Source organism: Malus domestica, chromosome 16 (assembly GCF_042453785.1).
Source record: "Malus domestica chromosome 16, GDT2T_hap1".
Lineage (NCBI taxonomy): Eukaryota > Viridiplantae > Streptophyta > Magnoliopsida > Rosales > Rosaceae > Malus > Malus domestica.
This window is the reverse complement of record NC_091676.1, coordinates 7,562,125-7,575,148: the sequence shown is the minus strand read 5'-3', so window position 1 is coordinate 7,575,148 and position 13,024 is coordinate 7,562,125. Positions and strand designations below refer to the sequence as shown.

Below are 13,024 nucleotides of genomic sequence, written 5' to 3'. Positions count from 1 at the left end.
ATGTTCTTCCATACGAAGTCTTCTATTTTTCCCTCAGTAATGGTTGCCAAGGGTTCTACTTCAGCCCACTTTGTGAAGTAGTCAACTGCAATGATTGCATAGCGGACCTTGCCCTTCCCTGCAGGCATTGGGCCGATCAAATCAAGTCCCCATTGGGCGAAGGGATAAGGGCTGATAATAGGAGTGAGCGGCTCGGGAGGGGAGTGAGGGATAGTTGCGTAGCATTGACACTTATCACATGAGCGAGATATTCTGATGGCATCTTGGTGGAGTGTTGGCCAATAGTATCCTTGGCGAAAAGTCTTGTGTGTTAGGGATCGAGACCCAGCATGATCTCCGCAGACTCTTTCATGTATTTCCCGAAGGACAATTTCCGCCTCCTCAGGTGTAAGGCATCTTAGGTATGACAGGGTAAAACCACGCTTGTAGAGTTGGTCATTAATGATTAGGTAGCGGGCAGACTTGTATCGAATCTGCTTAGCTTGGACTTTGTCAATTGGGAGGGTGCCATGAGCAAGGAATTTATAAATTGGGGTGATCCAACTATCTCCTTGTTGTAAATTGCACACTTCTGCGACCATGGTGCTTGGTACTGCCAACAATTCGACATGAATTTTTCTCCCAATCTTGTCTTCCACTGCTGAGGCGAGGCGAGCCAAAGCGTCTGCATGACTATTTGTCGCTCGAGGAACTTGGGTGATCTGGTAGTGGAAGTGCTTGAGCAAAAGTCGCGTTTGCGCAAGATATGCTGCCATGGAGCTATCCTTAGCATCAAAGTTGTTTGTGACTTGGTTGACCACTAATTGGGAGTCACTGAAGATATCAATTCGTTTAACCCCAAGATGCTTGGCCAAATGTAAGCCTGCTAGAAGGGATTCGTATTCGGCCTCGTTGTTCGATGCCTTGAATTTGAAACGAATAGCGTATTCTATCGCCACTTTGTCAGGGGTAGTGAGGACTAATCCTGCTCTGCAGCCCTGTTGGTTGGATGAACCATCAACATACATACTCCATGCTGGGGTTGTTGATTCTATTTTCTGAGCTTCCGATGGTAATGAAGCTACTGCTTCAGGTGTAGAAGCAATGTCAACAGGATATGTGAAGTCGGCGATGAAATCTGCTACTGCTTGACCTTTTTCGGCTGGTTTTGGTTGGTAGGAGATGTCAAACTCACCCAATGCTATCGCCCATTTGATCATTCGCCCAGACGTGTCAGGACTCTGGAGTATCTGTCGAAGAGGATGATTAGTAAGCACGATGATGGCGTGTGCTTGGAAATAAGGGCGAAGTTTTCGAGCAGACATGACCAATGCTAAGAGCTAATTTCTCAATGTTGGAGTATCGTGTCTCCGCATCTTGTAGGGCCTTGCTAGCATAGTAGACGGGCAGTTCGACACCACTGTCCTTTCGAATAAGAACAGAACTGACTGCTGAAGCCGAAACCGATAGATAGATAATGAGAGTGTCACCAACTTCTGGTTTGGAGAGCAGATGGGCTTTACTCATGTACTCTTTGAGGTTCCTGAATGCCTTGGCACATTCCTCCGTCCATGTAATGTACTTCTTATTTCCCTTGAGTGCTTTGAAGAAATGAGCACATCTGTCTGTGGCCTTAGAGATGAATCTGGTTAAGGCTGCCACCTTGCCAGTAAGGCTTTGGATGTCTTTTGAAGTTACTGCTCTTTCATGTCGAGGATTGCTTTAATCTTTCCGGGGTTAGCTTCAATGCCTCGTTAGCTAATCATGAAGCCTAAGAATTTGCCAGAGCTCACGCCGAAGGCACATTTGTTGGGGTTCAACCTCATTCGATACCTCTTTAGAATGGTGAAAGTTTCAGATAGGTTGGTGATGTGTTGGTCAACATGTTTGCTCTTGACTAACATAACATCAACGTAAACTTCCATGCTCTTCCCAATCTGTTCGGCGAACATTGAATTGACCAGTCTCTGATAAGTTGCTCATGCATTCTTTAGGCCGAAAGGCATGACTTTGTAGCAATATAGTCCCCTGTCAGTAGTGAAAGCTGTGTGTTCTTGGTCTGAGGGGTTCATGAGGATTTGGTTGTATCCTGAATAAGCGTCTATAAAGCTCAAGAGCTCACACCCTGCTGTAGATTCTATAAGTCTATCAATGAGAGGAAGGGGGAAACTATCCTTCGGGCATCCTTTGTTTAGGTCGGTGTAGTCGACACACATTCTCCACAAGACCTTTTGAAGCAGGAGACTTTCCTTGGTCGGATTTTTCTTAACAAGGACAACATTTGCTACCCATGTTGGGTAATTGACTTCACGGACGAAGCCTATGTCCTTGAGTTTTTCAACTTCTGTTTTCATCGCCTCGTATCGTTCAACATCATAAGATCTTCGCTTCTGTTTTACTGGTTTGGTCTTGAGATCAATACTCAAGTGGTGACAGATGATATCGGGAGATATGCTCGGCATATCTTTATATGACCAAGCGAAGACCTCGGCGTTCTTTTGCAAAAATGAGATCAGCGACAACCGAATGGGTGGTGACAAAGTGGTGTCAATCTTCACCATGCGATCTGGATGGTCTTTGGAGATAGAGACATTCTCTAACTCTTCAGCGGGTTGTGCTTGCTGGGTGAAGGAGTCATCTCGAGGGTCATCGGGTTGACTGTTGCCATTATGAAGATCCGAGTTGGCTTCATCTGGACTGGTCTTTACTACTTGGTTATGTATAGAGAGGGTCTCCTTGGGGATAGGCAGATGTTATTGCTTAACTGAAGTGTTGTAACATGATCGAGCACTAAGTTGATTTCCCCTGATGTATCCATTGCCGAAAAGGGTTGGAAACTTCATCAACAACATATGTGTGGATACCATGGCCTTGAGATCATTGATGCCTGTGCGCCCAAAGATGACATTGTATGCCGTCGGGCAATTGACCACTAAGAAGTTAGTGGTAATAGTAGCTGTGTAGGGGTCTGTACCAATGGTGAGGGGTAAGTGTATACTCCCTAAAGGTTGCACGATATCGCCAGAGAAGCTTATCAGAGGAGAAATCGAGCGATCGAGCAAGTGTTCAGCTACATTAAGTGCCTTGAAAGCTTCAGCAAACATGATATTGACTGAAGCACTTGTGTCTATCAGGATTCGTTTCACATCAAAATTTGCTATGTGAGCCTCCACGATCAGCGGGTCGTTGTGAGGGTAAATGATACATCTTTCTTCCTCAGGGTAGAAACATATTGGATCCCAGTTAGGCTTTTGATACTTGCCTCCCCTGATGTCTTCCACGTGAAACACTTGATGGCCAGGTCTCAAAGTTCGTTCACTGTTTTTCATGGCCCTATTGGAAGATTCAGACATGGGTGTGCCGCTGCTTATGGAGTATATCACATTCACCTGGCGTTGGTTACGGTTATCCCTTGGAGGGTGAATGAGGAACTGATCAATTTTTCCTTCACGTGCCAAAGCTTCAATATGATCACGGAGGATGATGCACTTCTCGCCATCATGGCCATTATACTCGTGGTAGCAACAAAACACGCCCGTGTTCTTTGTGGACTTGTAATCTGGCTGTTTTGGCTTTGGCTTTGGTATCAGGTGAGCTATATTGGGGTAGATGGCCGCGCATGTAGCGTTCAAAGGTGTGTATGTCTCATACCTCGGGGTAGGGCCTGTCTTGACACGTGATTGGCCCACTGCGTTGACTGCCTGGGGACGGGCGTTATTGTGATGATATCCTAAGTTATCGCGATAGTACCCTTTATTCTTTTTATTAAAATGAGATTGGTGAGGATGGAAATCTTTCCTTTTGCCCTGGGATTGATATGTCTGTTGACTTGGCGAAGCATTAAATGAGGCAGGGGGTGTGCTGCTACCGTTTGGAAGGTTGAGGTCTTCTCATTCGGTTGGATCAGGCCTCCACTCCCTACTTGCTGATAAGGGGTGACTGTAGGGGGTTTCCCTTGATACGTCATTGCCTCGGCGGAGGCATGGTTGTAAGCTTGTGCCATCACCTCAGAGTAAGTCTTCCAAGTGTTGTCATTGATCATATACTTGAAGAAACAGTCACGTAAGCCTGTCGTGAAGGCCTTGAGGGCGGTCTTGTCATCTGCCTTAGCGCAACGAGAATACTCATGGCTGAAGCGGCCAGCATACTTTCGTAATGACTCGTCCGGCTTCTGGCGAATAGTGTACAAGTCATCTGCGGAATGCAAGCGATCGGTCTGGAAGATGTGTTGAGAGACAAACAGCTTCCTCAACTCTTCAAATAAGTCTACTGTCTCATGTGGAAGATGGCAATACCAGTTTAAAGCTCCGCCAGAGAGGGTGGAGGGGAAGAGAATGCACCGTTCTTCATCGGTGTGTTTCCGATATACCATGGTGGACTTAAAGAGGTTAAGGTGTTCAATCGGGTCTTCCCTTCTAGTATAGAGTTATAAGTCAAGCTTCTGCTTTGTTTTCGCTTGGATAGGGGTGTTGAGGATCCTTCTTGTGAGGGGGCCAGGCCTGGGTTGGTTCCAGTCAGGTATCTCGGCTTGACGTTCAGCCTTCAACTTGTTTACTTCCTCAATGAGCTGTAGGACAAGGGGGTCCTGAGTGGAGTCGTGCACCACTGAAGTTTTCTTCCGTAACTCCCCATCGCCTTTTGGAAGTAGTAAAGTTTGATCAAGATAGCGTGATTTTTCCTTGGACTCGCCACACTGACTTCTAGAGTGAGTATGTCGGAATATTTCCGAGTCCCCTATACCTTCATGTTCTTCTGGGACCTGTTGCCCATTCCCTAGATTGGCTGCTGGCCTGGGTATTGGAAGAGGACCGAGTCTTTCAGAAACTCTCATATCATTGATCTTCGAGCTTACGTGGATGAGATTCTCTCGACGTTGTTTTAGGAAGTCTCGACAATCGCGATAGACGGCTTTTGATCCTTTCACTCCCTCTGTGAGGAGGTGCTTTCCTCCACTTCTCCTGCTTCGGGTTGAAGCAGTTGGGTTAAGAGAAGTCTCATGTTGATTATCACATTGATGTGTAGCTCGATCCTTATCAGGGATATCCGTGTTGGATATCGGTGACCCTCCGTGTTGGGGGGCATTCAGATGATTGTTGACCTCAACAGGGGCGACGAGCTTGTGTGTTTGAGCATGCCTAGCCTCGTGAAGCATCTCGAAACGTTTTTCATATTGTTCCTGGAGGACCTCATTCTTCATCGTTATCTTGTTGTTCTGAACCTCTAGCTCATCGACTTTAGCTTGAAGAGTAACTCTATTTCCTTCCTGCTTTCGTTGCTTCATACTAGGTCCAAGGGGGGTGTCATTCTGTGTGCTATGGCTTTTTTCGCTCCCCATGTCGGAGAGAGATGCTTGACCAAAAGAAAGTGTACGAGCGGTGGAAACCAGCTTGACAAAGTTGAAGAGAGTGGGAATAAGTGTCTTTTCCACAGATGGCGCCAAATGTTGATGCACAAAATCAGCGAGGACTTTGGTACAACAGAAAGTGTCAGGTTTGTGACCTTCGCTTGGTTGCTTCGATCACTAGTGAAGATAAGTATGTAAATGAATAGGGACAGGGAAGCAAACACAAGATGTACGTGGTTTACCCAGACTGGTTACGTCCACGGAGTAGAGGAGTTCTCATTGATTGTGAAGGGTTTACACAAATACAAAGGTTCAAGCTCTCCTTTTGTGAGTTCTAGTGAATAGTTTAGTACAAAATGACATTAGAGATTATTGTGGGAGAATGATCCCTATTTATAGAAGAGAGTTTCTAGTTTTGTTCTGACATTGACACGTGTCGTATTGTGATTGGCTTCTGATGTTGACACGTGTCGCGCTGTGATTGGCTTTTGATGTGGACATGTGTCGCATTGTGATTGGCCTCCTGGTTGAAGGGAAGCTCTTCTGGGTCCTTGACGGTATAACGTTGACCGGTGCTCAGTAGTTTCGGGATTGGTCAAGTATGATACAAAAATATCTAATTTCTACTTCAAATCATCCAAACCCCACAAATCAAACTTCACATAAATTTGATCCAAAGAATTAATAGAATCAACAAAACACACCATAAACTTCAAAGACATAAAATCTAGTAATCACAGCAACCATGACTACAAGATTTGGTGGAGACAAAACTTTTGCAACTTGTATTGCATGGGCCCATTGTCACCTTAACATTTCGTGTCAATAACACGACTACAAGTAAAAAAACTTAACACATGTCATTGTATTATTAACATGTGATGCTACATGACGGAATACTCGTGCCATGCAAATTCTTTCCAGAACTTGACTTCAATTGTCAACAATTTCAATTCAGAATTATCTTCAAAAGACTAGCTCAAAACTTCAAAAACATTTGTTTTAATTTAACTGTTGCACTAGTTGGAAGGCCGATGCATACATAAATTGCATTCTTTCCTTTGTGTTATACACCACCAACTTCACTCGAAGAGAAACGATTGTCACACTTTCTTTTTATCTTTCTACACTTGTCAATTTAATTTGTTTTTGTCTCTTGATTCACTATTTTATTTAGTCAAACACCATGACATGTTTGTTGCCATAAACAAATTTTATTGGATCGAATCAGGAAACACATGAAACACATGAGCACTAAAAACATAATCAAACTGCAGAGACGCTAATTATTCATTTAATTTAAAGACGTGAAACTGATTTTTCCTTAACACTACCACCAATCGGGGACTTAAGCAACGAGATGAACTCGCTGTGAAGTTCAAACTTGGCCATGTCTTCCTCCGTCAAGCTAAAATATGACTCGATTCCATCACCATTTTTGGTGTCCATGAAAACTATCTGATTAGTGATGCCCATGGCAGCCATGCTCACCCATGCAGGCTTCTCCCAACCAAAATCAGCATCATTCATAGGAAATCTGCACAAACTCGAAAAGGTCAACGTCACGACCTCTCCTATTGCGGCCCTCTCCATTCTTTTCCTCATGAAATCCAAATGTTCTTGATATCCCTCTTGAAATCTCCTCATGTAACTATTGTCAATTTTCTCAATTTCCTCCATCGCCTGCCTCACAAGGCGGTGGCGCTCCTCCCCATTAACCGACGTTGGAGTTGCAGTGGCAGCCCTGTAATAATTCCCAAAAGCATGTTGAGACACTGGTGGATCACATCTTGACCGCAGATCCATAATGCAAACAGCTGTGTACTAAGTTTGAGTAGTTTCAAGTGTTCTCTTGGCCTTGATGGCAGAAAGATGTTCCACAAGAAAGCTGATAAGGCCTCAACTCTTGAAGGGCGTTTATGGGTTTTTGAAAACTCCATGCTCTCTTGGTATCTCGATCTTAAAGCCTTAACCTTTGCCCCATCAAACACAAACCTCCTGGTTATGATTGCTTTCCTTTTGGTGATGATAGAAACCCCTAAATACCCTTCCACATTTCTTGGTGGGAAAACTGAGGCTGCAGAAAAATCTGGACAAACAAAAATATTGCTACAATTCTTAGCAATAGCTGCCCAATTGTTGATGAATGTAAAATATGACAACGCATCAGCAATCCTATGCGAAATACAAACGCCAATTGCAAATCCTCCACAATCAAACACACTGAGTTGAACACCGAGGGGTATTTCAGTAGCTTCAGCTGTCTTGAAGGGCAAGAATCTGTTCAGGTCAGACTCAGAGAGAAGAGGGTTGGCGATCACATCGGAAAGGAGTTGGGATTTAACTTTGGCTTCAAAGAATGGGACGCCTTGGTCACTGCAATGAACAACGAGATTGTGTTTGACTCGGCCGGCTAACGGGTAGTAATGGGTTAAGACTTTGGACAAAGAAGTCTTGAGGATGTTTGATATTTGAGTGAAGGTTTTGGTGCCGTCGCCGTCGGAGCTGTAAAAGTAGAAAAATTGCGTGTATGCATGGGGAGCTAATTGATCGAGAAACGAGAGCTGGTGATGGTGGAGATGGTTTGGGGTTGGAGAAGATGGTTTGATGATCTCTTTGGATATTACTTCAACTTCAATCTCCATTCTCATTTATTTCTCACCTACTAACAATTGACATTCGAAATGCAAGGCAATATATCTCCTGCTTTTTATGAACCTATACATATGATTTCTTGGGGAAATCGTAGCTGGGTCACTGACTGGAGTCACAAAAGCCACAACGGGAAGCGCATTTTTATTTGATTAATGCTCGAGATGGGGAAAGTGTTGAAGCACATGGCGTGGTTGAGCGTGATGCGGAGCTCCTTTACATTTTTAAATGTAAAGTGAGTAGTTGTCTGAATCCGCTAATGCTAGGAGAACCAAATTTGTAAATTAAATGATACGTAACAAATAGGAAATTAGTAGTGATTTACCCACCCGGTATCTTATTTTTCTACTCACCTTATATTTACACCCACCATAAAAAGTAAAAAAAATATAAAACTGTTTTCCCACCCACCAGTATTCCAAAATAACCCTATATTGTGACATCCCACATTGTCCAGGGGAGTGATTCTTAAATGTGTATTCCCATCCCTACCTAGCACGAGGTCTTTTGGGAGCTCACTGGCTTCGGGTTCCGTAGGAACTCCGAAATTAAGCGAGAAGGAGGCCAGAGCACTCCTAGGATGGGTGACCCACTGGGAAGTTGCTCGTGAATTCCCAAAAACAAAACCGTGAGGGAATGGTAAGCCCAAAGCAGACAATATCGTGCTACGGTGGTGGAGCGGGCCTGGGAAATGATCCATCCCAGGCCGGGATGTTACAATTTGGTATCAGAGCCTAACCCTGGCCGCGAGTGTGCCAATGAGGACGTCGGGCCCCTAAGGGGGGTGGATTGTGACATCCCACATCGCCAGGGGAGTGATCCTTAAATGTGTATTCCCATCCCTACCTAGCACGAGGTCTTTTGGGAGCTCACTGGCTTTGGGTTCCGTAGGAACTCCGAAATTAAGCGAGAAGGAGGCCAGAGCACTCCTAGGATGGGTGACCCACTGGGAAGTTGCTCGTGAATTCCCAAAAACAAAACCATGAGGGAATGGTAAGCCCAAAGCGGATAATATCGTGCTACGGTGGTGGAGCGGGCCCGGGAAATGATCCGCCCCGGACCGGGATGTGACATATATATTTATTCTTCAATTTTCCATTGCTTTAAAAGAATTATGATAATTAGAAAAAAAAAATTAGGTTCACATCCTTCTTTTTGCTACTCCATTGATTAAAATCCTATTCATTTTCAATTTTTGATCAAGGTCCTTGGATATTAATAACATCATTAATTATTTGAATAACAAAATATTTTTATTTTAAATATATTCCCTTAGTGTTAAAAATGTTACAATTAGTATATTTATATTTATGGCTAAATGTTTTATCATATATTTTTATTTTTAGTTTGTACCTATTTTTAATTTGTACCAATTTTTTTTTCATTTTTAATTTGTACCCATATATTAGTTTCTTTTTGTGCCCATATTTTTTAAAGTTTTATTTGTGTTTTGTACCCATGTGTATACCGTCACGTGACATTGTATATTTAATCAATGATAGAAAAATTACATATGGTATATTTATGTTTTATGCCTAAACTTTGTATCATATATTTATATTTTTAGTTTGTACCCACTTTTAATTTGCAACATTTTTTTAAAATTTGTAGTATTTTCTTTTTAGTTTTATTTTGTACACATGTATTAATTTCTTTTAGCGCCTATATTTTTTAAAAATTCATTTGTACTCATAATTTTTTAATCTTTTATCTGTACCCTAATTTATTTATAATGTACCCATTCTTCTTTATTAATGTACCACTTTGTTATATGTGAAATGTACCATTTTTTTAACACTATGGATACATTCTTTTGCCATTTATTATTTCTTATTTTTACATAGTTTTTATCCATTTATTCAATCAAAATGTTTGAATTTTTTTATTGTAACCGTTTCTAATAGTATTATAATGAGGGATTTTAAATTTATAGGATTATAAATCTCATAAAATATCAAACAATTAATGTCAAAACAATAAAAATATAAATATTAATTGTAATATAATGAGGTGTACAAAGTCAAGGGACTTTGATCAAACTTTGAATATCATTAAGGTTTTAGTAAAAAAATGTTAAGGATTAGGGACTGCATCCAAAGTATCCCTTAAAAAAAATTATCATTAAACAGGAGGGTGGTAGAGGTAGATAATGGAGTCCTCAGCTACTTCCTCACTCTCCGTTACAAGCTTACAACGTTGTGAATTTTCCCTTCCAAACGCCTTTTGCTCGACCGCCATTACGCTTGGGTAGTTGATGAATGGAAAAACCCATCAGAGGAAGCTCTTGCTGGTGACAAAGGAATATTAATATTGTAGCAAACTCAACAGTGAAAGCTTTTGAACGCCCATACCTGCTTCTCCTCGACACTTGCAAGCGGGGTCTTTACCCTGCATAACATTACGTCTTCTTTGCTAAAGCCAGAAATTGCTCCTCCATTGTCAGCCCCACAATTTGATCGGTTTTTAGGTTTTTTTCTTGTTTTTTTGTTACTCATTTATGTATTTTAGGTTTTTGGCAATATAACTAATGATGTGGCAAGACATGATTGGATGATCTTTTAAGTCTTTGAAGGTCATATTCCACAAGGATAAAACTATCAATCAAATTATCATTTCAAAGTGGGTGGGAAAATAAGACGTTGGGGTGGGCTTAGTAGCACCCATAGAAAAGGCCGGCCTAGGCCCAGTGCAGGCAGGACCACCGTCCAGGGCCCAAAAAAATTGGGGGCACCAAAATTATTCGGGTGGTATATTTATATATGTTTTTATAAGAGTATAAATTTAAACAATTTGGTTTAATGCAAAGGAATTTAACTAGAAGTGGTGGTTTTGTAATTTGAAATTAATGAGAAGGTCTTGGGTTCAAGACACCACATGTGCTTATTTACTTTCCAATTTTTACAATTTTTTTTTTCCATAAGAGTATAAATTTATAAAATTTGGTTAAATACTCAAGAAGTTTAATTAAAAGCAATGATTTTTGTTGTTTAAAATTAACGAGAGGTCCTAAATTTGAAATGATATGTGCGTGTTTATTCTTTTCAATTTTAACAAATTTTTATTTGGTTGTTAATTTATTTTTAGTTACTAGCTAGTAGCTATATGGGTTGTTATTTTTAAATATTTGTTCCAATTCAAGTCTAATATTCAACAAACAGTAATACGTATACCAAATTTTTAGAGCAAATTTACAAATCATATGACGTGTCATCATAAGGTTTAATTTAGTGCCCATTCATTACTTATACATATCAATTAAAGACTCGAAAACATATTATGTTTTTAGTCTCATATTGACAAGGTTAGTAAATAAGAAAAAACATCTCATGATTTATATCAAAACACTTTAAAAATTCAGATGGAAAACAAAACTCATTTATCTACTTGTAAGCCAGGAGTTTTTAGGTTTCCTTCTCTTGATACAAAATAAATTAGTCTTTCTGTTTCAAAATTATTGAGTTTGAAATGTTTTTCTAAGTATAATTTTATCGATGTCTTTTATGTGAAAATAAATAATTTTCTTATGTGAAGTTAAGGCATATTTTTTAGCGTCGCCCCGAGCCTCAAAAATCTCTGGACCGGCCCTGTAGAAAATAATCACGTTAATAACACTTAATAATCAAATCATCAACCGACATATTATTTAGTTTACAAATTTAATTTAAAATTTTAGCACAATATTTTATAACGTTAACTTGATAATTAACCTTACAATGTAAAGTGACAAAAAATTTATAAAGGGTTCTATTTTAAAAGAGTTTCATTAGCATTTCTGTACGACATCACAATTGAATAACCTATATTTCTCGGTGGGAAAATAGGTGCTGCAGAAAAATCCGGACCCACAAAAATGCTCTTCCCTTGCATCACAATTCGCTAGAGCTGCCCATTTGTTCACAAATGTAAAAGATGTTATTAACCCATCTGCAATCCTATGTGAAACACATAAGCCAATGCAAATCCTTCACAATCAAACACAAATTGAGTTGAACACCAAGGGGTATTTCAGTAACTTCATCTAGCCTGTAGGGCAACAATTTGTTGAGATCAGAGATCGAAGGGTTGGCGATCACTTCAGAGAGGAGTTGGGGTTTGTCTTTAGCTTCGAAGAATGGGATGCCTTGATCGTTGCAATGAACAAAGAGAATGTGTTTCACTCGGCCGGCGAAAGGTTAACATTGGGCTAAGATTTTGGACAAAGAAGTCTTGAGGATGTTTGATATTTGAGTGGTGGTTTTTGTGCCGTTGGTTTCATAGAAGGAGAGTAACGGAATATATCCATGTTGATCCAAAAAAGAGAGCTGGTGATGGTGTTACTCTCTTAAATGAGGGACTTTCTATTACCTCATGTTTTTGACACAATACTTTATAACGTTAGCCTGATAATTAACCTTAAAATGTAAAGTGACAAAGAATTTATAAAGAGTTCCATTTTAAAAGAGTCTCATTAGCATTTCTCTGCCTACGGCAGGGAATCACAATTGAATAATAATCAAGGTGAGAACATGTTGACCCTAAAAACTACCAAGCCTACGTGGCGCGCAGGCCGAGTAATCTATGAGCTAACTACGTCCTTCGGTTGTGTGCGGGGCGTGCCAACTCGTCGGCCGAGCTCAGCTGAGGAGTAAAATTTGTTGATGTTGTGTTGGGTACGTTGTTGACTTCTGAATCTCGCGACTGTGGCCGAAGAAGGAACACTCTCAGCCTTCAGGTTCTAGAGCCGTAAGACAATGCCGCTAGTTCTGCGAAGTTCAATATCAAATTCGGTTTTCAATGTGCCGAATGTAATAACTTGTAACACCTCACTTCGCCGAAAAGGCTAATGAGATGACCTCTACCAATAAGGATTCGAAAATCCTTCTCGACCAAGACTTGGATAGATAACCAGTCGGCCTCGACGCAGTGCTGTTTATCCAAACTGAAGGTGCTCCGCGGTCGGCTGATTCTACGGCAACAGTATTGTTTATCCAAACTGAAGATGTTCGCCGGTTGCCTTCACAGTGCTGTTTATCCAAACTGAAGATGTGTTAGCGAAAAAGAAAATAAAAA

The 13,024-nt window shown here is 41.0% G+C and overlaps 1 protein-coding gene across 1 annotated transcript; it reads right to left on the bottom strand.

The window, feature by feature from the left end:
* Positions 1–6,622: 6,622 nt before the first annotated feature.
* LOC103426747 (stemmadenine O-acetyltransferase-like) lies at positions 6,623–7,968 on the bottom strand. The gene is made up of 2 exons (XM_070815919.1): positions 7,370–7,968; positions 6,623–7,067 (listed from the first exon to the last, which is right to left on the bottom strand). The coding sequence occupies exons 1-2, from the start codon at positions 7,966–7,968 to the stop codon at positions 6,623–6,625; spliced, it is 1,044 nt and encodes a 347-aa protein (XP_070672020.1).
* Between the last annotated feature and the right edge of the window lie 5,056 nt (positions 7,969–13,024).

Bases quoted from the DNA above. Each gene is read 5' to 3' on its own strand.
- LOC103426747 (XM_070815919.1), bottom strand. From the start codon at position 7,968: ATGGAGATTGAAGTTGAAGTAATATCCAAAGAGATCATCAAACCATCT. The intron at 7,068-7,369 runs GTATTTAGGGGT...GAATTATTACAG, and splicing joins CCACCAAGAAATGTGGAAGG to GGCTGCCACTGCAACTCCAA.